Source organism: Panulirus ornatus, chromosome 27, assembly GCF_036320965.1.
Source record: "Panulirus ornatus isolate Po-2019 chromosome 27, ASM3632096v1, whole genome shotgun sequence".
In the NCBI taxonomy this organism is placed as follows: domain Eukaryota; kingdom Metazoa; phylum Arthropoda; class Malacostraca; order Decapoda; family Palinuridae; genus Panulirus; species Panulirus ornatus.
In genome coordinates, this window is record NC_092250.1 from 19537856 (window position 1) to 19564226 (window position 26371).

The following is a 26371-nucleotide window of genomic DNA, read 5'->3' on the forward strand; positions in this document are numbered from 1 at the left end:
TGTTGTCATTTTAATCTATTACGTCCCAGGGGACGACAAGCCTAGAAGTAAGACGTAACACAGTACACATGGACGCGTCTCTCGCAGGACACGGTTTGACTCGTGATATGAAGACATTTGAGGTAGGTCCAGGGCAATGGGACTTAACACCCAGCAAAGCGTAGGAAAAGTACAAAAATTTCATCCAAATTATTATATACAATTAGGCGGTGACATTTATTCATCGTGACTCCCTGTAGTAAGAGGTGGGACAGTGCAGGCAATAGTGTTGAAGGGTGTTAACGATTGGGACACTTACAGTTTACAGTAATACAAGTGCGGGTCATCTCTAGCCTCATCGTCATAACGCTAACCATTACACTACTAAGGAGGCCCGTATGTGTGTGTGGAGAGAGAGAGAGAGAGAGAGAGAGAGAGAGAGAGAGAGAGAGAGAGAGAGAGAGAGAGAGAGAGAGAGAGAGAGAAACAAAGGCTGTAAAGCTTGACTATTTGCCGAGAGGCAACCATGAAGCGCAGGCGGGCCCGGACTCTGTGACTCAGATAGGACAGGAAGTGTCCATAACTTGCGTCATTTTGCCAGCCAAGCTGCATCACACATGCTCACATCTCATAACCGGTGGAAATTAACCTGACTCGATAGGTTTTGGAGTAAGAAAAAATATTTGTTGGGAAAACTTTTAATTTCAAGATAACCAACTATCTTTTTAATGAATTATTACATTTTGCTTAGGAAACACAGATCTGAGGAGGTTTACAACTTAAAATCGATCGATTCAGCTGTTAGTCAAGAAGAATCCGGCTTCTTATGTATTTATTACGATTACCGAGTCATTTTTATTGATAAGTGGACTTGTAACGGTCAGTGTTTTTGACCGAGACACATTTGTGGGCCGCTCAGGGTAGACGACACAGACAGTCGGTCCACAGTCAAATCAGTTGATCATCCACCTCCAAGGGTTGATCGATAAAATGTGGGTACCTGGCTCATGCTGGAGTATATTCGTATATATATCGTTAATAGTATGGCCTTAATTAGGCCCTCAGTTGCCCTCGCCATTCAATTACCATAAAAAAAAATTGGCGCTTAATCCGATCGGTCCAGATGATAATGTTGTATGAAAATAAGTATATGTGGAATCCCTCATAGTATCGTATGATAGGTGTCATGCGATAAGCTGGAGTTTAGGTACGTGCTATAGGATAGGTGTAGGTGCCGTTCAATAACAACCACTTTTGTGGCATTGCAACATTCTTCTTGTGTCACACTTGCAGTAACACATCCAACTTCTGGTATTACCGCCTCTTCTTAGTGCCAGCTCTCTTCCACACCAGTACTACGGGCCCTCGAGGGGGAACGCTACCTCCCGCAGCAAAACCACACGACTCCTGCTTCCCTCTGCTGCTTCCGTCCCTGCAGCAGCTACTATTCTATGAGCTTCACCCTTGTCCATGATGATAATGTTGTGTTGGCAGCGTTTCAGTACCTCCATGATCTCATCATATTCCTACAGAGTGCTACACCAGCAACCTATAAAACGTAAATTGTCGTACTGGTTGGGAATAAACCCCAGGTAGGTTGATCCTATAGGAATTAGAATATTGCCACACGGGGTTGGGAATAGGCCTCAGCAGGTTGAACGTAAATGGGGTTGGTAATGGTTTCGGCTAGGTTGGTCCTACACGTCGCATATTTTGTGGGAATATTCAGATTTTTTCCGGTTTGTCTACAAAGTTAGATATTGTGGTTTTTCGTATCAACAGTGATCCATACGTGAACCCGTCCAGAATGGAAATAATTCTTCATGCTCTGGAGATAATTATGGTACCCTTTTTGCAGTTCATACTCATGGCTTCAGTTACTGCCTCTATGAATCAAATTAATCGATCACTTTGTTATCGTACTTATTCAAAAGTTGAGTTCATACCTTATTGTAAGTCCTTGGTTAAAATGTCGTTCTCAGAATATTCTGGGTTGTTACAATATCTTTGATATAACTAACTACTGGATAGAGTGGTGTCAATATTTCTAGATTACCGAACCTCTGGTGTAGCACTCATGACGCTGAACATCGTACCCATCAACTTGAACATCGTACCCATCATACTCAAGTGGAATCATCGTATACACTTTGTTGGCCGATTTACAATGCAGTCTCTTGGCTTTTCCAGTTGACAACCATCACATCCAACAACATATACCTGATGATCATTCATAAGTTGATGTAAGTGTTAATATCTTATTGTGTATGTATTATGGTGAATATTGGTTTGGTCATAACTGGTGAGGAAAGGATGGTGGAGATTGGTTTGGTCATATTTGGTGAGAGAAATATGGTGGGGATTGAAGGATAACGATAATGATAATCGAGAAATATACACAAAATCTCTGGAACACGAAGTTACGATGTGAAGCTGATTATATAAGGGTAACAACAGAGGAAGTATACAACTTTCTTTGAGAGGCAAACAAAATAGGGAAAGAAAGATAACCTCAAGTATTCCGTTGGTTATATGTGTATTAAGCCGATCACCTTCCAAGGTTACTGATCAAGCTCTTACATCTACCAAAAATTCTTAAAACCTTCATATGTTGAATTTGATTGTGAGACTACATACACACACTGTGCACATAGATGGCCCTTGTCCCAACAAACTGCCCCTTCCAGTGACTCCACCCGAAAGAAATCGTCACTTCACAGTTTATACTCAAAGATTTCGAACCCATCACTTCATTCCTTTTTCCATTAATAGCTGTGTTCATCATAATCATCCTTTCTAGGAAAAGTCTAAATTTGATCTTTTAAATTTCATTTTTAGTAAGCTAAAGTTCATTACAAATTATATGTCTTTACTAATGTATAATGTGAACAGTCGGTCTGTTGAAGAACTTTCCCCTTTCCCTCTAATCATTTCGTAGCCCTAAAGTTTATTCTACGACTAAGATTACCTACTGATCATAATTGTATAAAACTGAGGTCATCACTAATCCTCAACATGTTCAGTAATTTACTGAATTATGATCAATAAAGAGAATCCTTTATGCAAAATTTGTGTCGTATACGTAGAATGTAAGATGTTTAAGACTTTGAGTCATACTGTGATTATTGAATCTAATCTGCGTTACTGACAACTACCGGGGGTGGAACAAAGGAAGCCACACATTCCTGGACTATGATACTCACTGCACAACAGGCTATCTGCGGGAGACCACAACATACCAACACGGATAATCTTCACATTACTGAAATAAAAGTCAGCTTGGAAAACAGTCGAAAATCTCTGTCAGTCACAAAACACACCATAACTGAACAAAAGCTTTCATTACCAAACAAACTTCATTACTGGACAAAAGCCAACATTACAACACAATTTCATCATTATTGTACAAAAGTGCCTTTTCTCGACGGAAAACCAATATCATGAAACATAACTATCAGCGATACAATCTACTGTTGCTGAGCAAACCAAAAGAACATTTGTGACACTAAAAGTCGAAATGAAACTACTTCATTTCTGGAAACCCCACATATTCAACATTAAAAAATCTGCTTTCCCAAAACTGGGGTGTTGTAATAAATGCCGAAATTATTCCTTTCGTAAACAGCCATTTCAGATTTATAAGGGCTTTATTCGCCCCAGTATGAAGTACTGCTTACATATCTGGGTTGGTTCTGCCTCAATTATTAGCCACAAAGAATCAAAATTCTTTCTTTTTTATTAATTCTACAAGCCTCGCCTTTATCAACCGAGATGTTGCGGCTCCCTCTATTCTTCAGGTTTCATTTTGGGCGCTACACTCGTGAGCTTTCTGCATGTATACCTACTACCAAGTTTTGGACCAGTGGAACGCTTCTGGCTGCTGCATACCACAGCATCTGCGGAGACTGGCCACACAAAGACTTGCCGTTTTTATAAATCTTTTATTTGTAATTTGAATCTGTGTAAGCATCTTACATCTTCCTATAATCTTTCTGCCATTAAAAGTCAGGGTTAGAAACAGCTGCAGAACCCTGATTAATTTCTACGTAGCCGTGATGGATTAAAGTCCATGCTGCTCCCAACAAGAAGAGGTTGGGCCATAGCAATATAATACTGGGCTATCAGTGGTTGTCTTTTAACCTTTGTGTGGCCCAGGTGGCCCGGCGCCCATGCCCTTGGTTCGAATCTTTATACATATCTATCGACATAGTCATATCTGTCTATCTATCTATAAAGAATTTGAAGAAAAAAGGTGTGTGTGAATGACATGGTTAAAGGCGGCGTGAGTATTATTCTGCAGAGCAAGGAAAAAGAAGTTACAATTCATACAGTCACGATATCATCAACGTTTCATTCCACCAATCTTTCCCTCTACGTAGCAGGCATAAAGTTTATTGAGGTAAATAGCCTTCCTAACATCTTGTGGTCATATAATCCACAAATGTAAACAGCATTTGCTAACACGTATGTCTCAAATGTCGCATATTCTCAATCCATGGGTTGTAGTAATACTCACATGAGTAACTGCATGTGATATTCCCTTTTCAGATATATCCACTGTCAACTTACTACAATGCAGTCAAAATTTAAAAGAGCGTCCCAGTACCATTATGTATCAGTAATAGCTTCACTCTCACAATATTAACAAATTAAAGGATGTCATGTGAACGAATGTCGCAATTGTGTCTTAAACAAATATTTCTAATGAAACTGGTATATCTCTGTCCTGTGGAATATTTGTACGGACTGATAAAAAGCCATCAGTAATCTTCCATCGACTTGTGCGGGAGCAGTATTATACCATATTTGTCTTTCTCAAAGATACTTTCTTATTTCGGACTCTGGCGAAACAATCCCTTCACACGGTTTTTACATTCAGAGTTCTTCGATTTAGAATTTAAGCATATGTTATTTTCAAAGTACACCAGACCATCTGTGCTAGAAAGTTGTACATAGTATGAACTTGTCACTTGATAACAGTATGGCCAGCACACGATAAAACACCTCAACGTCAGAATTTGTCGACTTGGGTTTCATAATCATGTGACTTATACGAAGCTAAAACTTTAATAGTGCTTCAATCACTGGTGGTGTATCCAGTAGCATGGCGACAGAAATGTTGTCACTGTAGTAACCATTTAAAAATGTCAGGGAATGGCTAAGGTGTTGGTAATACAGTTGTCCATGCCCCCATGTAAACAGTGGTGAGGAAGAGCCGCGTGTGGGGCTATAATTGGAGTTAAGACGGCCAGGGAAGTGTGTCAGAGGTGGTAACTTTGGTGTTCTCATATCTTAACAGGAGATTCGCTCAGAATGCAGGTAAAATTCACTGAACATCCTTATTAACCTTTCTCTTGTGGCTGGAAGTTATGTTGGATGTATGTACATAACCTGTGTGAATGTCTCATGACCTAATTAACCACTGTGTCCACTTGATTCATATCTAAAGAAAGGTTTAGGCATGATCACGGCTCAAACAGCTGTTTATTGTTTTATACCTTTAATCTTTCCAGGGATTACACCTAATTACATTATTCACAAATAATAGTTTTCTATGTTGATTATAGGTAAGTAGAAATAGAGATTTTTCTTAGTGTATTTCTAATTTAGCTCTACATCACTCACCTTGGATATTGATGATTTCCTGCATTGCTTGTTTAGTATTTCAGTAGATTGCACAAAAACAGTTGTGGAGTGAAAATAAGCCAGTCTGTTTTATTTAATATTTGATAAGGTGATAATCGAGTTATGTATAATAGGAAAAACAGCGGTATTCAATGTGAAAATGGGAAATGCACTTGGTAAAGTCAAGAGAACCTTTGAAAACCTCATGTAGAGGACAAAGTGAGATAAAATTTTTAACACCAGGACATCTTATACTAGGAGCAGTCACTGAAAAGATGTGAAACTCAGAATGAAGTAGATCTTACAGAGTAATAATCTAACTACAAAAATAGAAGTATACCATGAGAAAATGAGACAAATAATTATCAAGCTTATATTAACCATAAATCGAGATAGCACAAAACAGGAGATGTCAAAAGATAGATAACAAAGAATCATTAAAGTGAAGAGTATGGAAAAAGACTAAAAGGTTAATAGTGGAAGAAGCTAAAATCAAAGAGCTTGATGAAAAAGTCATAGAACGTAGATGCATAAATGATTAAATGTTATAGATGAGAGGAGAATGTGAATGAAGAACGATATATTGAAAATCTGGAAAGTAACCCAAAATTGCTATTTATATACATGAATAAAGCAGAAAACTAGAAATCACAGAGTATCCTTTCAAATGGGAGAAAATGAATACTACCCCAAGTAATTATACAAATTGTTGATTGAACAGTACAAGTAGGATTTTAGCTAAAAATGCAACAAGAATTTGAATGATGGCCTATTAAACCAACATAAAAACTATAGTATTGAGATGTTAAAAAATTATATAAACAGAGTGATTGATCATCTCATTGATAGTTCAGCACTGGGAGCATTTGTTATCCCAGCCATCTTTCTCAAGATGACAAAAACAGAAGTTCCAAAATCAGTGATGTTACGATGTGGCATCATCTAGACAGAAGCTGAATTACAGATGACATTCACAAAATTGCATATATAATACCAGTGCACTGAGGATGAGCCAAGCTAATACCTAAAAAGTGCATACCAGTTAGATTTGATTTCATATGTAAGAAAGTCCTTGAAAGAGTGATAAAAGGATGCATATTGGATTATTTGAAGAAGAAAAGCACAGTTGATATAGGCCAAAATGGCTTTGTACCAGAAAAAGATTGTATAAGATCAGTTGTTAGTCTATTAAGATGACATGAAAATTTAATGCAAGGAATGAGAATTATTTTAATTTTGAAAGACTTATTATAAAACAATATTGAGAAGATAGCATCATTGAGCCAAGTAATGAGTGGCATGATAGTGAGAACTTCACTGCATTAGACTGAACACATTTGATGAAAATTTTTAATGTATACATGAAAAACAAAATTGAATACTGTTATACTGTATGGTCACGACCAAAATTATAGAAATGAATATTATAGTATTAAAAAGAATTTAGAAGCACTGCACAAGCAGAACCAAGTGGACAGAGCATATGAATTGCCTTGAGAGGCTAATGAAACTGGAACTGTATAGTCTTGAGGGAAGAAGAGAGAAATATATGATAATCTGTGTATGGTAACGAATGGAAGGTGTCTAGGAAACTATGTTGGATGCATCTCAAAAAGAAAAATACATTTATTATATCTTTAAGAGAACCATGGAACGTACTTAGAATAAATCAGAAGGAACACAAAACCCCAGACAGGAAACTAGAATGACCACTCAGTATACTACAAGAAGATGTAAGAAATATGCTTAAAATAACTATAGAAAAATTTGAAAGAAAACAGGACAGTTGGTTGAAATTAATGTTCGAGGAACCCACTGTGAATAATAATGTAATGCAGATGGCAGCAGAGAGAAACAGGATTACTCAGTAAGCAAGATGTGCAGTGATTGATATGTATTAACCCTGCCATAATGGCAAATTCTAGTTGTAGGTACTCCTTGTTCCCTCTTTTTCTAAAATGCATTTCCTCTTTGTCAGTCTTTTTTCACTCCCACTTACCATATATCTTAATCATTTTCGCACATCCTTTTCATCTTCCTTAAGCATATTCTTCTTGCTACCATTTCATTTCTAATACATCCACCCTCTTCTGATTTCATTCAGGACCCACCCCTCATATCCATACAGAACTGTCAGAATTACTGTACTATACTCTTATGTAGCTACCCATTTGAACTATGGGGAGAGAGTTTTATACTTGGGAGGCCTCATCTGTTAAACAGTCTCCACTATCATACAAATTAGATTTTCATATGCTTTTTGCATTTATCATGTTCTCACTCATTCTATTACATTCTTCCATTACTTGCACTAAAGTACTTCTCTACATCTTTTATCAAGTTTTTAGCTTAATTTCCAGTTAAATCCTATGGTTGCTCCATCCCTACATCTCTCGAAAAACTATTCACTGTCCATGTCATTATCTGTCTTAAAAGCTGACTAGGGTGTGCCAAAATTGTTCAAATGTATGGAGTGAATAAGTGAAGAAAGATTACAAAGAGAATAGAGGTAGCAAGAAGGAGGGAGAAACTGAGAATATTTAAGGATGGAGTGAAGAAGGTTTTGAGGTATTGGGGCTTGAAGTCAGGTTGAGTGGTATGCTATCTGTCTCTGTATTTATATCTTTGATGGCTGTTCCTACCTGGATCTCCCTCAAAGGGGTGCCATAGCAAGTATCTATAACTAGTGAACTGTAGTGCTGCATCTTATCCTTTAGTGGCTCACCCTTAACAGGCCGCTGGCAGAGGGTTACTGTAACAGTGTTTGAAGAGGCTCCTACTTAATGTTCCTACTGACTAATTTACCTAATGCTTCTCCCTGATGTTTATACCTATTCTACCTAATGTTTCTGATGAGTGGTATGCATCAATGCAGTATATGGAATGGCAATATTCTATCATTGTGCATAACCAGGACATGAAGTGATCAAGGTATACCGTGCAAAAGTCTCTTCAGCATGGATGTGGTTGTTAGGCAGTGGTTCCAGTGCATGATAGAGTAAGTGACAGCTAGAAAGTGGATGTGTGAAAATGAGGTCATTGTTCATTTCTTTATGATGCTACCTTGCAAAGGCAGAAGTGATAAGATATAAAGAAAAAGTGTATGATATCTCAATATTGACCTTGTTTGGTTATGATTTAATAAGTCACATATCTTTACCCACACTTAAAATGAAGGAGTTTACTGGATTCAGACAGGATATGAAAAATGTAATTTGCAGGTATAGAAAAAAAAATATAGCTAATGTAAAGAGCTAAAGTTTTTTAGTGAGAAAAACAGCATAACTTGTGCATAGGTAGGAAAAGGCATGACTACTATCTGCAGCTTGTGTGTGTTTTTTCTTCATCTTCAAATTAGCCTGTTAAAATGATGACAAAAACTAGTGACTTTGCAAATAGTGTGATTTTCCTTTAGGCATGGCCCATTGTTTAGTATGATACTTGTCATTTAAAGCAGAAAGGACATTTGTTTAGTGAGACCTATGTTGATTTATTAGTGCAGTTGTATTCACATCATATTAGATAACATGAATATAGATTTTAGCATGGTTATTTGGTTTGCAAATGCCTTAATGATAATAGTAATAATGATAATTATAGTAGTGATAATTATAATGATGATAATGATAATAATGATAAAAATGATAATTATAATTATAGTAGTGATAATAATAATGATAATGATAATAACAATCCCTGGGGATAGGGGAGAAAGAATACTTCCCACGTATTCCCTGCGTGTCGTAGAAGGCGACTAAAAGGGGAGGGAGCGGGTGGCTGGAAATCCTCCCCTCTCTTTTTTTTTTTTTTTTTTTTTAATTTTCCAAAAGAAGGAACAGAGAAGGGGGCCAGGTGAGGATTTTCCCTCTAAGGCCCAGTCCTCTGTTCTTAACGCTACCTCGCACATGCGGGAAATGGCGAATCGTATGAAAAAAATAATAACAATAATGATGATAGTAATGATAGTAATAATAATGATGATAATGATAATAACAATAGTAATGCAAATAATAACAATAATAGTAATTCATTGTTCATGTATAATACATGGAATTGTTTTGAGAAACACAAAACTGTTCTTATTTTTCTGTTACACTGGGTGTTGATAAAGCTGAAAAAGTTTTCCTTGGGTTTTTTATTGTTTCACAGAAAGCTGAACACTTTGATGCTCCAGATTAGTAAGTCTAGTTCAGATTTGTCAGAACTATTCAGGTCTATGGGTATAATATTTATGCTTAAGCCATTTCATATGGTACTAAACAACTATTTTTGAAAATTTGCAGGATGCCAATGAAGATACAGAATGGAATGACATTCTTAGAAAAAAAGGAATACTGCCACCTAAAGAACCAGAGGTGACTGAGGAGATGCTAACAGAAATGTTGGAGCAGACCATACAGGAAAAACAGAGCACAGGTGCGGTAATACAAGATCGACTATGTACATACCTTGATTTGTAAATTTTATCTGGATAATCTTTATTTTTATACTAAACTGAATTATTCCCCTAAAATGAAAATCCACATCTTACTTTAGGTTAGGACTGTAATTCTTTACAGCAGCAGCCAGACTGGATTTTTATCTAAGTAAATGTTACAGATGTATGCCAGGTCTCACATTGCTTCAAAATTTGTCTCTATAGCTATCACTTCAGCTTGGAAATCAAGCCTCATAACTAGTTTCCCAAAGGAGAAAGTATCAAAGCTTCATAGACATCCATACCTTTCTCCGTCTGGGATGCTCTTACTTTCGTATAGAAGTTGGATAAATTTTTCATGCATGGTATTTTCTTTTTGAATCCTCATTTTAATTACCTATTTGTGCTTTACAAAAAGAGCATTTTACCATTCTGTGGACCCATCTCTTGAACATTCTCTACTATCATGCAGTTTCTTAAATTTGTTTGTATGTATGCTAAGTATGTCTCTTATTTTCATGAGTGATCAATGAAACATCCATGTCTATTTCTCCACCTTCCCAAAGCATTGACATTTGTTTGTAATATCAAAATTTTCTGGCAGTTAAAGCTCATTAGTTTGCCTCTTGAAACAAAACCCATGATTATTTGTTATTGGCTGTGTTATGTATTGCAATTTTATATCCATTCAAAAATGGTTATCAAAGTCTTCTAATAGATTTACTTGTATACAACAGTTGTATTTAATTTTATTGAGAATTTAATCAACATTAATGATCTGACTGAACTTTGAAGTAAATCAAACTTTGCATAACTTTTAAATACAAGAATGCTGAAGTGACCACAGTAAGCAACACCCACAACAAATAGAAACTTAAGGAATGAATGTGTTCCTGTGTATCTTTCTTGTTCTGAGTTTTTAATTTTTGTTGTGTTCTTTCTCTCTCTCTCTCTCTCTCTCTCCCCCTCCGTAACTTGCCCTTCCAATCGCCAAATCATTGTGATATACCTTTTTCACTTAATAGCTCCAAGCAGATAGGAATTTCTGTATTTACTCTGTTTTTTTTACTGATTTTGTATCTCTTTTGTTACTCTCAGTGTGTTTGAATAATGTAATGTTGTGCCCTACTGTATCTTTTAATGGTGCCTACATCCTCTAGTTCCAAAGTGTTTATCACACTGTATCTTTGTTTTCTCGCTTTTTTATACCATCTGTTTTTTGCATCTTATGCTTGTATTTGCCACTTTGGTGAGGTAGAATTATGAATAGACAGCTGAGCTTTTCATGTAAAATTGTCACATGGCTCTTTGTTTTGCTTCTACATTTAGAAACTGATAGAGCAGGACAGGAGTGGTGAATTTCTAGCCTCACTGTTGTAGCCCCTTAGTAGCCTTCATTATTTTGGAGACATATGGATAGTATTCTTTTTGTTGTATCCCAGTTATACCATTTATAAATTCTTTTCTTCATTTTTCTTTGTAGGAGATGGGTGGGAAGTGGATTTGAAGGAACAATGAAAATAGCTAGGAAGAATTTGAAGAAGCATGCATTAAAATAGCTAGGAAGAATTTGAAGAAGTATGCATGAGAGAGATATTATGACAAAGGACTACAGAATTGTGTCAGGATTGAGATGTGTGGATTGCTCATAAGCTATCCTGCTTAACTGGATTAAATCTTAGATGCAGAGATTTGTGAAATGTACCCCTAAAATAACTAAAATAACCAATAAATTTGGTACTATAGTGAGAATTATAGAAAGAAAAAGATTTTTACTCATTCTTACAACTCAAAATATTTGTATCTGATTTGGTAGATGCAAGATTAGGAAAGCTATCACTGGATGAATTGGATGAATTGGAGGATGATGAGGATGAGGCCATTCTTCGTGAATATCGTCGCAAAAGGATAGAAGAAATGAAAGCTGAGGCTGCAATCAACAAATATGGAGAAGTGGGGAAGCATTTTTAGTAATGCAATTTGATGTTATAGTAAATGCTTTTTGGTTTTTTATAAGTAACTAGCAGTGTTTAGATGAAGTACAGCTTACCTGTCTAATATTTTCACTAATATTTTCTTATATAATTTGAAGTTTTTGTATTTTCATGGTCATTGATATGTCATTATAACAGCACAGTCAAAAAGATTTTGAGTATGAATATCACTTATTCCCATCTGTTTTATGTTTTATTTGGAATTTATATCTCAGACCATGATCTTTGTTTTGCCTCCTTCCTCTTTTTGGGCCTTGTTGTATCACTTCTAATGTTATTGCTCATTGAATCTAGACTACCTATTACACTGGTCAACAAATATTTTAACTTTTTTGTCCATGAACTAAAATAGATGGACCTTGTAGTCATTTTTACGCTGAATTTGAACCTGGTTTTGGAATTTTTCCGTCAGGCATGGTTTTTAAGTGACAGAGCAGTTAAATTTTACAATAAGTGTATATTACTCATTCATGAAATTTAGCATGTAAAGGGGCTTCACTTTCCTTGGCACCACTTTTCGTTGTCCAAAATGCCCTGATTGAACCTTTCACCGTGCTTATCACTGACTGCCCCAAGACTTTCTTGGATAAAGTCTGAGTGCAAGTCCAAAAAGTGAATTTTTATACTCATATCACACCCCATAGCTTTATATGAAATCAGTAGGTCTTTTACAGCATCACGGTAGTTTTCTGATCTGTGATCCCGAAAAACTCTCTGCAAACTATCTTAAATGACAGCCATGCATTTTTTTCAACTTCATTTAGCTCTTCATCGAACTTTTCATCTCAAAGCAGTTCCCTGATCTGTGGTCCTACAAAAATACCCTCCTTGATTTTTGCATCACTGATTCTGGGGAAGTTATTCCTCAAATATGTGAATCCATGGCTAGTTTTATCCAAACATTTAATGAACCTGAGCTTAATGTGCAAAGGAGGCAGGTCAATTTTTTCAGGATCATCAAGAGGAGGATTGATGACATTCTTCTTCATTGGAGTCAGTGATGTTCATTTTGGCCACACTTTCTTTACATAATGATTTTTCCTGTTCCAGCTGTCCCACTCACAGAGGAAATAACAGAACTTTGTGTAACCAAGTTGCATTCTGAGTAAAAGTGCCACAACCTTTTGGTCACCAGATACATTCCACTTAAAGTCCCCGCACTTTATTTTTTCCAAAAGAAGCTTCATGGTATCAATCGATTCCTTCATGTTAGCGCATCAGCCTGAGGAATGAAGGGAAACTTATTTCCGTTGTAGAGCAGAACCACTTTCAAGCTTATTTTTCATGAGTCAGTACACAAGTGCCACTCATCTGTCTTATATTTATGGCCAAGTGCCTCCATAACGGAATGATCATCATTGCAAAACACCAGACCATCTTCAAGGGAGAAAAATTGTTTTAAAACGACATGGCAATCACGATAAAAACAAACTTTAGTTTCATTTTAGAGAAGATTCCAGCCCTTCAATCTGGAACTCAAAAGTTTGGCTTGCTTCTTAGACAAATTTAAATCATGGACAAGATCTTTAAGATCTACTTGACTTAGCAAATGTGGTTCACTTGAAGAACAGCTTGCTTCACATGTTGGATCCATATTGCCCTCAACTTGGTTTACTTTCATCACCAGACTCATTGTCACTCAGTGTCGTTTCGTGGAGGCCCTGGCACAGGTAATTCCTAACTGAGGAACTGATAAATTAGGATATTTAACCGTATGCATGGATTTTGATGTTACACCATTTATATTTGTTAGACAGAAGTAGCAATCTGAAGCATGATCTTTGGGTTCTCTCTAAACTGTAGGAATGGCAAAAGGCATATGGCATGAACCTTTTTCCCAGGCTATGAGAAGCCTGACACATGTGACATAACAAACATGGTGGGGCCAAACTTTTATCCTGGTCACTCACTTACAACAAAAGTAATGCTCAGCATTTCTTAATGAGGGATGGGAAAGAATGTTTTTGTGATATGAATGTCAATTCACCACAGATGAGGCAGAAAGAATCTGGACTATTTACACGGTTTCTTGGCATTATAAGGGTGGATGGGGTGTCAGCACAACACTTGAATACACAAAAGCACAGTCTGTCAATAGAGTGGAAACTGTTTACATTGAGTTCTAGTCTGCAAATGACAGAGAGGTGCTAAATTCAGGAGTGTGCTGTTTGAATGTCCCAACGTTTTCAGTCAGATTTGCGCAGGCCCCTGGTGACTCATTTATCAAGGTTTATGCTTTCAGAAAGAAGCTTTTGCCCCTAACAAACAATGGAAATAGCTGTTTGGTAAACTTTTTGTTTCAAATGCTCCATAGAGCACTGGAACATATATGCTGTATGTAATGATATGTGAGTATGATGGAACCAAGAAACTAGGGTGATAGAGAAATTCTGAAAACATATTTGGATTCAGCGTGCAAAAATATGTAAGAAATATTTCCTTGGGACAAAATCTGTTGACCAGTGTTATATTTCATCCAGCTTCTGTCATGCTTTTCCTTTTTGTAGATACCTAGATCTAAATAGAAAGAAAGCACATGTTATTAATGGAGTACAGTTTTTTCTTCCATACTTGATCACTGTTTCCCATGTTAATGAGATAGCACTAGGAACAGACAAAGAAAGGTCGCATCTGCTCATATCCATTCTCTAGTCATGAGATAGCACTAGGAACAGACAAAGAAAGATCACATCTGCTCATATCCATTCTCTAGCTATCATGTTTAATGCACCATAACCACAGCTCTCTATCCACAGCCAAGCCCCACAGAATTTCCATGGTTTACCTCAAATGTTCACATGCCCTGATTCAGTCCATTGTCAGCTCGTTGATTCATATCATTTTAATTCACTTTATCCCGTGCATACCTTTCTCCTTCTTGCATATTCAGGCCCTAATTGCTCAAGATCGTTTTTACTCCATTCTTCCATCTCCAATTAGGTCTCCCTGTTCTCCTTTTTCTATTCTCTTCTGACATGTATATCCTCTTTGTCAACCTTTCCTCACTCATTCTCTCCTTATAGCCAAACCATTTCAGCATTACCTTTTTACCTCTCTCAACCACACTCTTTTTATTACCACACCTTTTTCTTAACCTCTTATTACTTGATAAACCACCTCACACCACATACTGTCTTCAGACATTCCATTTCCAACACGTCCTGTGTACATCCTCATCTTTAGGCTATGCCTTGCATCCATATAACATTGTTTGGACTCTACCTCCAGAGATGCCCAATTTTGTCCTCCCTGATGATCTCATTCCACATTTTCTTCAGTGCTCCCAGAACCTTCACCCTCTCACCCGCCCTGTGACGCAATTCTGCTTCCATGGTTCCATTTTCTCCCATGTCCACTTCACCATCGCCAATTTCTCTATTCAAAGTCACACCTCATTTGACTTGTCACTCTACCTTGCTAAACCTAAAAACCTTGCCTTTGTTCACATTTACTTTCAACTTCCTCCTGTTTCACATACTTTTCCAAACTCGGTCATCAACTTCTGCAGTTTCTCTTTTGAATCTGCCATAAGTGCTGTGTTAACTACAAACAACAACTGACTCACTTCTGAGGCCCACCTCATCCCCTGCAGATTGCATACTACCCCATCTCTCCAAGACTCTCAGATTTATCTCTCTTACCACCCCATCCATAAACAAATTAAACAGCCATGTTAATATCACACACCCCTGCCACAGACCGTCCTTCACTTGAAGCCATTCATTTTCTTCTCTTCCTACTCATACACATGCCTTACACCCTTAGTAAAATCTTCTCATTTCTAGCAGTTTCCCTCTTACACCATATATTCTTAAAGCCTTCCTCAATGCATCTCTATCAGTATTATCATATGCTTTCTCTAGGTCCATAAATGCCACATACAAATCCTTCTTTTTCTCTGAGTGTTTCTCATGCACATTCTGTAGAGGAAACACCTGATCCACATGTCCCTTACCACTTCTGAAACCCCACTGTTCTTCCCATGTCACTACTCTCCCATACATCTTACCAGGTATCCTCAACAAACTTATACCTCTGTGGTTCGAATACTCACATTTATTCCCTTGCTGTTATGGATACCACCAATCCTCAGGTGCCTCACTATGATCCGTACATACATTGAAAAGCCAAATTAACCATTCATTGGTACAGTCACTGTCTTTCTTAAGAAATTCAACTACACTACCATCCACTTCAATCACCTTGCACATTTCATCTTACATAAGGCTTTTGCAATCTCTTCCTTCTTCAAACTACAGAATAGGTTAGCAAATATCTTAGTCAGTGAAATCATCTCAAGCATAAATACAGGTGAGGTGCTTAAATGATACACTTTTTCATGGAATACAGGTCAGGTGCTTAATTGATTAACTTTCTCAAGAGAAAACATGAAATTGACTATTTCTAAGCAGCACCATAGATACATTTAGGAACAATTTGACAAATAGAGTACTTCTTTTCAAGTCCTCAACTAACAGTGTGATTTATTTGTGCCTTTGATGCTACATGTTAAGTGCAAATATTTCTCTAAATCATCTGTATACTTTTCTACCTTTACCACACTACACTCATTTTCTGTCATGAACAGATTTGGAAGCATCCACTGGTCAGTAAATGTTTGAATACCATTATATGAGAATACTAAAGTTTGATATTTAATATGAATTCCCAGATTTTGTTTTCATAGGTTTTAGAAATCAGTGCCCAAGACTATGTCGAGAAAGTGAATAATGCTGGTCCTAGTGTGTGGGTATTTCTTCACCTCTACAAGCAGGGAATTCCTCTTTGTGCTCTTATCAACCAGTACTTGTCAAGACTGGCAGTGAAATTTCCTAAGGTAAGACTTATTAGTCATGACCTATGAGACTTGTTAATTCAGGCCTCTATCAATAAGAAGAAAGCATATGGTAGGGTTGATAGAGATACTTTTCAGATCTTATGATTGTGTATAGGTATTGTGATATTGGTAGCAAATGAGTGAATGCATTGAGGACTGTTTTCCTTACTATTGGAACTCACAGAATTGTGTGTAACTTAGCTACTAATTTCCCTCATGAAAATGTTGTATTGTTTAATGTTTCTCATGCCAGGTAAAGTTTCTGAAGTCTATATCAACAACTTGCATCCCAAATTTCCCGGATCGAAATCTCCCTGCAATTTTTGTCTATTTTGAGGGCCAAATGAAGCGGCAATTTATTGGAACTGCTGAGTTTGGGGGTGACAAGCTACAGTATGAAGGTGAGTTTAGCCAGTTTGTATTTGCCATGTAAATCCATTGCTGAGTAAACATTACTTTTATGTAAAATCAATCTTTAGTAGCATAGTTACAGTAACACATTGATTTGGTTGTTGTGAGTTACAGTAAGGTATGGATTTGGTTGTTTGTCAGCTGCATTGTATGTGTAAATTTTACAAATTAAGTGAAGTTTCTTGCATTTGATTTGTCCTCACAGACTATACTAGCCCCTCTCTTCAAGACTCCTGTATTTACCCCCCTCACCACCCCATTCATAAACAAATCAAACAAACATGGTGGCATCACACACCCCTGCCGCAGACCCACCTTCACTTAGAACCATTCACTCTCTCTCTTCTTACTCATGCACATGCCTTACACCCTTTGTAAAGACTTCTCACTGCTTCTAGCACCTTACCTCTCACATCATATATTCTTAAGACCTTCCACACAGCATATCTGTCGTCTGTATCATTTGCCTTCTCCAGATCCATAAATGCCTTATACAAATCCATGTGCTTTCCTAAGTATTTCTCACATACATTTCTTTTTAAAGCAAACACCTGATCTACACATTTTCTACCACTTCTGAAACCACACTGCTCCTCTCTAATCTGGTGCTCTGTCCATACCTTCCCATACAGCTTACTAGGTATACTCAACAAACTTATTCCTCTGTAGTTTGAACACTCATCTTTATCCCCCTTGCCTTTATACCATTCCTGAGGCACTTCACTATGATCCATAATTTCAATGAATATCCATACAAACCGTTCACAGACACAGTCACCCCTTTTCTCAACAAATGCACCAGCTATACCATCCACTCCAGTTACTTTGCTGCATTTCATCTTATGCAGGGATTACACCACCTATTCTCTCTTCATCAAACCACTCTCCACGACTCTCTCACTTCGCATATCACCCTGACCAAAACATCTTTCATCTGGCTCTTTATCATCGAACACATTTACCAATCCTTCACAATACTCTATCTTACTTCATCACTACCTCTTATCATTTCCCCTTTTGCCCCTACATCAGTGTTCCCATTTGTTCTCTTTATCTTTTATGCATTATTTACCTCCTTCCAAAACATCATTTTTTCTTTCTTTCTTTCAAACTATTTGCCATTTCCCGTGTTAGCAAGGTAGCGTTAAGAACAGAGGACTGGGCCTCTGAGGGAATATCCTCACCTGGCCCCCTTCTCTGTTCCTTCTTTTGGAAAATTAAAAAAAAAAACGAGGGGAGGATTTCCAGCCCCCCACTCCCTCCCCTTTTAGTCACCTTCTACGACACGCAGGGAATACGTGGGAAGTATTCTTTCTCCCCTATCCTCCATAAAGTTTAAAGATACTCTCCCAACTTTCATTTGACCTTTTTTTTTTTTTAACCCCTTCCTCTTGACCCATTGCTGCTGTCTCTTATACATTTCTCTATCATTTGCACTCCTTTCCCGTAAGTACCACCCAAATGCCTCTCTTTTCTCTTTCACTAGCAGCTTTACTTCATCACTACAATCACTACCCTTTCTAATCTGCAAACCTTCCACCTTTCACTAGCCACATACATCTTTTGCACATGCCATTACTGCTTCCCTGAATTAAATCCCATTCCTCACCCACTCCCCTCACTTCATTTGCTCTCACCTTTTGCCATTCTACACTCATTCTTTCCTGGTACTTCTTCACACAAGTCTCCTTTCCAAGCTCACTTACTCATATCACTCTTCTCACCTACATTCTCTCTCTTTTTTGAAACCCTCTACAAATCTTCACCTTTTCCTCCACAGGATAGTGATCAGACATCCCACCAGCTGCCCCTCTCAGCACATTTACATCCAAAAGTCTCTCTTTTACACACCTATCAATTGATATGTAATCTAATAATGCCTGTTGACCATCTCTCATTTTAAACCAGGTATTACCAATTATCAATCTTTTTTTCAGCACAAATTTACAAGCTCTTCGCCATTTCCATTCACAACACTGAATACACCATGTGTATCAATTATACCTTCATCTGCCACATTACTCACTTTCACATTCAAATCATCCATCACTAATACCCTGTCTTGTGTACCAAAACTGCTGACACACTCACTCAGCTGCTGCCAAAACACTTGCCTCTCATAATCTTTCTTTTCATGACCAGGTGCATGAGCACCAATAATCACCCATCTCTTGTCATCCACTTTCAGTTTTACTCACATCAATCTAGAATTTATTTTTTTTACACTCTATCACAAACTCCCACAACTGCTTCAGGAGTAGTGCTGATCTTGCCATACCTTTTGTCCTCTCACCAATGCCTGACTTTACTCCCAAGAAATTTCCAAACCATTCTTCCCCTTTACCATTGACCTTTGTTTCACTCATAGCCAGAACATCCAGGTTTCTTTCCTCAAACATACTACTTATCTCTCCTTTCTTCTCATCTTGGTTAAATTCGCACACATTCAGACACCCCAGTCTGAGCCTTTGAGAAGGATGAGCATATGATAGGGTTGATAGAGATGCTTTGTGGAAGGTCTGAAAGAGTATATAGTGTGGGAGGTAATTTGCTAGAAGCAGTGAAAAGTTTTTATCAAGGATGTAAGGCATGTGTACAAGTAGGAAGAGTGGAAAGTGATTGGTTCTCAATGAGTCCCCATGGTTGTTTACTTTGTTTATGGATGGGATGGTTAGGGAGGTAAATGCAAGAGTTTTGGAGAGAGGGAAGGGTATGCAGTCTGTTGGGGTTGAGAGGGTCTGGGAAGTGAGTTGATGCTCACCTATGATACCACTGTGGTGGCTGATTTGAGGGTGAATCTGCAGAAGTTGGTGATTGAGTTTGGAAAAGTGTGTGAAAGGAAAAAGTTGAGAGTAAATGTGAATAAGAGCAAGGTTATTGGGTTCAGTAGGGTTGAGGAACAAGTTAATTTGGATGTAAGTTTGAATGGAGAAAACTGGGGGAAGACAAGTGTTTTAGATATCTGGGAGTGGAATTGACAGCGAATGGAACCATGGAAGCGGAAGTGAGTCACATGGTTGGGGAGGGGATGAAGGTTTTGGGAGCAATGAAGAATGTTATGCAGAGCAAAAATGGGTATGTTTGAAGGAATAGTAGTTCCAACAGTATTATATGGTTGCGAGGCACGGGCTATATATAGGGTTGTATGGAGGAGGGTGGATGTGTTGGAAATGAAATGCTTGAAGACAATATGTGGTGTTAGGTGGCTTCATCAAGTAACTAATGAAAGGGTAAGAGAGATGTGTGGTGATAAAAAGAGAGTGGTTGAGAGAGAAGAAGAGGATGTGTTGAAATGGTTTGGACATGTGGAGAGAATGAGTGAGGAAAGATTGACAGAGAGGATATATGGATACCTGAGAAACTTGAAAGTCAGGGTGAGTCATGGGGTGGGTGAGGGGGCAAAGCTTCTGGTAGCATTGAGGAATGTGTGGAAAGAGAAGTTGTTATCTGTGAGGGTGAAAATAGGTATGTTTAAAGATATAGTAGTCCCAGCATTGTTGTATGGATGGTGAGACATAGGATGTAGATGAGGATGTGCGGGGGAGGGTGGATTTGTTGTAAATCAAAGGATGTGGATGAGGATGTGTGGGTGAGGGTGGATTTGTTGTAAATGAAAGGTTTAAGGACAATATGTGGTGTGAAGTGGTTTGATCAAGTAAGGAATAAAAGGGTAAGAGATAGGCGTGGTAATAAGAAGAGTATTATTGAGAGGGCTAAAGGTGTGCGGAAATTATTTGGACAAATTGAAGAATTGATTTGGAGAGGTTGACATAGGGGATATGGGTGTCAAAAGTGAAGGGGACAAGGAGATGGAGGGGTAGACCAATTCAGACATGAAAGGATGGAGTAAAAAATATCTTGAGTGCTTAGGGGGCCTAAACATGTAGGAATTTGAAAGGCATTAATGGGATAGAGTAAATTGGAGCAATCTAGTAAACTGGGTTAATGTGCTGTCGCTGGACTGAAGCAGGGTGGAGAACCAGAGAAAAGTGTCTAGGGCCTGTTTTGTGGGTAGGGGCCTGTGGTTTTAGTGCATTACACATGACAGGTAGGAACTTGATATGAGTGAATGAGGCCTTTCTTTGTCCTTTCCTGACACTGCCTCTGATGCAGGACATGGGAAACAAGTTTGAGAAAAAATGACTTACTGATCACATCGTGTTTATAGTGCCTTGTTATTCTTCACCTTTTTTGTTATGTTTTTCAGAGCTTGAGTGGATGTTATCTCGTACAGGCGGCTTTACGACAGATCTAGAATCAGATCCCCGTGGCCCAAGAGTAAAGGATGTTATGATGAACTCCATACGTGGATACAAGGATGCCGATGATGATAGTGATGAGAATGACTGGTGAAAACGAGTTTCTTAATTTTGATCAGTTAATGCTTGAACAGTGAACTTTGTACTGAATAGTAATTAGCAACTGGACTACTTTGCAACTAATGACTAGTTACCTCAACAATTACAAACACTAAATTCCTGGGAAATGTAACCGTAAATGACAGTTTTAAGAATGGCTTGACACTCATGCATTTTAATGCATGGACAACAAAAAATGCTGAGGATAATTATGTTTATAAGTATTTGTACAATGGCATTTCTTAAACTGTTTGAGAGTGATGGATGTATCTACTGTAAGTCCTATGATATTCATATGATGAATTTCCAAATTAATTTAGGCAATACAGGTCTGCAGTGGTTAGGAAGAATTCTCCATCCTCAAAACTTTTTTCTCACAATCATGTCATATTTGTGTGCTGTTTTTATTAAAGTAGCAGAATGTTATAGAAAGAATTTTGTATTCACATCTGCTTTTACTTGTTTATTATTTTACGTTTGTAATTAAGAAAATACAATTACTGTGGGCTTCTAATTAAATGAATTAAATTTTAAAGAATTTCAAATTAAAATCAGGTCTTAAAGTGTTCTTTATTCAGCATTTCCAGGGAAAGATTCTCGATTTTAAAAATTCACTTTTTATATTTGTTATTTCTGTTTGTAATATTTGCATACTTTTTTGGAAAAGAGGATGAGCATTTATTATATTACATAAAATAATATTCAGTGAAGGGCACAAATGGGGAGGTGATAACAAGTAGTGGTGATGTGAGAAGGAGATGGAGTGAGTAGTTTGAAGGTTTGTTGAATGTGTTTGATGATAGAGTGGCAGATATAGGGTGTTTTGGTCGAGATGGTGTGCAAAGTGAGAGGGTTAGGGAAAATGATTTGGTAAACAGAGAAGAGGTAGTAAAAGCTTTGCGGAAGATGAAAGCCGGCAAGGCAGCAGGTTTGGATGGTATTGCAGTGGAATTTATTAAAAAAGGGGGTGACTGTATTATTGACTGGTTGGTAAGGTTATTTAATGTATGTATGACTCATGGTGAGGTGCCTGAGGATTGGTGGAATGCGTGCATAGTGCCATTGTACAAATGCAAAGGGGATAAGAGTGAGTGCTCAAATTTCAGAGGTATAAGTTTGTTGAGTATTCCTGGTAAATTATGTGGGAGGGTATTGAAGGAGAAGGCATGTACAGAGCATCAGATTGGGGAAGAGCAGTGTGGTTTCAGAAGTGGTAGAGGATGTGTGGATCAGGTGTTTGCTTTGAAGAATGTATGTGAGAAATACTTAGAAAAGCAAATGAATTTGTATGTAGCATTTATGGATCTGGAGAAGGCATATGATAGAGTTGATAGAGATGCTCTGTGGAAGGTATTAAGAATATATGGTGTGGGAGGCAAGTTGTTAGAAGCAGTGAAAAGTTTTTATCGAGGATGTAAGGCATGTGTACGTGTAGGAAGAGAGGAAAGTGATTGGTTCTCAGTGAATGTAGGTTTGCGGCAGGGGTGTGTGATGTCTCCATGGTTGTTTAATTTGTTTATGGATGGGGTTGTTAGGGTGGTGAATGCAAGAGTTTTGGAAAGAGGGGCAAGTATGAAGTCTGTTGGGGATGAGAGAGCTTGGGAAGTGAGTCAGTTGTTGTTCGCTGATGATACAGCGCTGGTGGCTGATTCATGTGAGAAACTGCAGAAGCTGGTGACTGAGTTTGGTAAAGTGTGTGAAAGAAGAAAGTTAAGAGTAAATGTGAATAAGAGCAAGGTTATTAGGTACAGTAGGGTTGAGGGTCAAGTCAATTTGGAGGTAAGTTTGAATGGAGAAAAACTGGAGGAAGTAAAGTGTTTTAGATATCTGGGAGTGAATCTGGCAGCGGATGGAACCATGGAAGCGGAAGTGGATCATAGGGTGGGGGAGGGGGCGAAAATTCTGGGAGCCTTGAAGAATGTGTGGAAGTCGAGAACATTATCTCGTGAAGCAAAAATGGGTATGTTGGAAGGAATAGTGGTCCAACAATGTTGTATGGTTGCGAGGCGTGGGCTATGGATAGAGTTGTGCGCAGGAGGATGGATGTGCTGGAAATGAGATGTTTGAGGACAGTGTGTGGTGTGAGGTGGTTTGATCGAGTAAGTAACGTAAGGGTAAGAGAGATGTGTGGAAATAAAAAGAGTGTGGTTGAGAGAGCAGAAGAGGGTGTTTTGAAATGGTTTGGGCACATGGAGAGAATGAGTGAGGAAAGATTGACCAAGAGGATATATGTGTCGGAGGTGGAGGGAACGAGGAGAAGTGGGAGACCAAATTGGAGGTGGAAAGATGGAGTGAAAAAGATTTTGTGTGATTGGGGCCTGAACATGCAGGAGGGTGAAAGGAGGGCAAGGAATAGAGTGAATTGGATCGATGTGGTATACCGGGGTTGACGTGCTGTCAGTGGATTGAATCAGGGCATGTGAAGCGTCTGGGGTAAACCATGGAAAGCTGTGTAGGTATGTATATTTGCGTGTGTGGACATGTATGTATATACATGTGTATGGGGGTGGGTTGGGCCATTTCTTTCGTCTGTTTCCTTGCGCTACCTCGCAAACGCGGGAGACAGCGACAAAGCAAAAAAAAAAAAAAAAAGAAAATAATAATATTTTAACTTATCAATCTTTACACTCTTCTATTTTATTCGTATGTTTTTTAAAGAAAACATATTTTTATTATGTTCCAGCACCTGTAGGTTTGCAGATTAATAAATATGTGTATGACCTTTAGTATGGCTTTAAACTTGAATGAATTTTCAATTAGAGTCAGATCTTGAATTGTCTAGTATACTGCAATTAATGATATGGGGAAAGATTCGGGTGTCTGAAAGTTTCCTTTTTTTTTTATTATACTTCATCGCAGTTTCTCGCCTGAGCGAAGTAGCACCCAGAAACAGACCAAGAATGGCCCATCCACTCATATACACATAGATATACATAAATGCCCAGACACACACATATACATACACAGACATATACATATCTATGGATTGTCAGTGGATTGAACCAGGGCATGTGAAGCGTCTGGGATAAACTATGGAAAGTTTTGTGGGGCCTAGATGTGGAAAGGGAGCTGTGGTTTTGGTTCATTACACATGACAGCTAGAGACTGAATGTGAATAAATGTGGCCTTTGTTGTCTTTTCTTAGCGTCACCTCTCGCACAGAGGGAGGGGGGGTGCCATTTCATGTGTGGCAGGATGGCGACGGGAATGGATGAAGGCAGCAAGTATTAATATGTACATGTGTATATATATGTATATATCTGTGTATGTAAATATACATTGAAATGTATATTTATGTATATGTGTGTGAGGTGGGTGTGTATGTATATACATGTGTATGTGGGTGGGTTGGGCCATTCTTTTGTCTGTTTTCTTGCACAACCTCACTAATGCGGGAGACAGCGACAAAGTATGATAAAAAATTATTTTTTTATTATTTATTATACATTATCACTGTCTCCTGCAATAGTGAGGTAGCGCAAGGAAACAGACAAAAGAATGGCCCAACCCACCCACATACACATGTATATACATACACATCCACACATGCACATATACATACCTATACATCTCAACGTATACATATATATACACACACAAACATATACACATATACATATGCACATGATTCATACTGTCTGCCCTTATTCTTTCCCGAAGCCATCCCGCCACACATGAAATGACAACCCCCTCCCCCCACATGTGCACGAGGTAGCACTAGGAAAAGACAACAAATGCCACATTCGTTCACACTCAGTCTCTAGCTGTCATGTATAATGCACCGAAACCACAGCTCCCTTTCCACATCCAGGCTCCACAGAACTTTCCATGGTTTACACCAGACGCTTCGCATGCCCTGGTTCAATCCATTGACAGCACGTCGACCCCTGTACACCACATCATTCCAATTCACTCTATTCCTTGCACGTCTTTCACCCTCCTGCATGTTCAGGCTCCGATCACTCAAAATCTTTTTCACTCCATCTTCCCACCTCCAATTTGGTCTCCCACTTCTCATTCCCTCCACCTCTGACACATATATCCTCTTTGTCAATCTTTCCACACTCATTCTCTCCATGTGACCAAACCATTTCAAAACACCCTCTTCTGCTCTCTCAACCACACTCTTTTTATTACCACACATCTCTCTTACCCCTTTCATTACTTACTCGATCAAACCATCTCACACCACATATTGTCCTCAAACATCTCATTTCCAGCACATCCACCCTCCTGCGCACAACTCTATCCATAGCCCACGCCTCGCAACCATATAACATTGTTGGAATCACTATTCCTTCAAACATACCCAATTTTGCTTCCCAAGATAATGTTCTCAACTTCCATACATTTTTCAACGCTTCCAGAACTTTCACCCCCTCCCCCACCCTATGATTCACATCCGCTTCCATGGTTCCATCCGCTGCCAAATATTATATATATATTAGTAAACCTGAAGATGCCAAGCATCTTGGGAGAGGTAAATGGCATACTTGGAGCAGACGAAGGCTTGGTATGCTTTCAAAGCTCTCAACATAAGTCTAGAAGATTATGCTTGGCGAGATAGAATGTTGGCTGTAATTGGCTGAACATCAGATCCCTTTGCTACCAACATTCAATAATACATTTCATGCTAAACATGAGTTGTTTCCTCCAGATCAGACATGGAGCCTAATAGTCTTTAAGATTCATTTGTAACATTTACATTTACCAGAGGTGTGGGAGGTGTTCTTTAGGCATGTGCATGCTA

General features: G+C 38.2%; 1 protein-coding gene across 2 annotated transcripts; it reads left to right on the top strand.

Moving 5' to 3' along the window:
* viaf (viral IAP-associated factor) lies at nt 1-24347 on the top strand. 2 transcript variants are annotated; one of them, XM_071678350.1, is made up of 6 exons: nt 1-122; nt 9888-10020; nt 11838-11974; nt 16703-16852; nt 17106-17253; nt 21471-24347. In XM_071678350.1, the coding sequence occupies exons 1-6, from the start codon at nt 69-71 to the stop codon at nt 21614-21616; spliced, it is 768 nt and encodes a 255-aa protein (XP_071534451.1). In that variant the 5' UTR covers nt 1-68; the 3' UTR covers nt 21617-24347. The 2 variants fall into 2 exon arrangements, with proteins under 2 accessions (XP_071534451.1, XP_071534453.1); XM_071678352.1 differs by lacking the exon at nt 1-122 and adding an exon at nt 5015-5298.
* Nucleotides 24348-26371: the final 2024 nt, after the last annotated feature.

Bases quoted from the DNA above. Each gene is read 5' to 3' on its own strand.
- viaf (XM_071678350.1), top strand. From the start codon at position 69: ATGGACGCGTCTCTCGCAGGACACGGTTTGACTCGTGATATGAAGACA. The intron at 16,853-17,105 runs GTAAGACTTATT...TTCTCATGCCAG, and splicing joins TGGCAGTGAAATTTCCTAAG to GTAAAGTTTCTGAAGTCTAT. The intron at 17,254-21,470 runs GTGAGTTTAGCC...TATGTTTTTCAG, and splicing joins TGACAAGCTACAGTATGAAG to AGCTTGAGTGGATGTTATCT.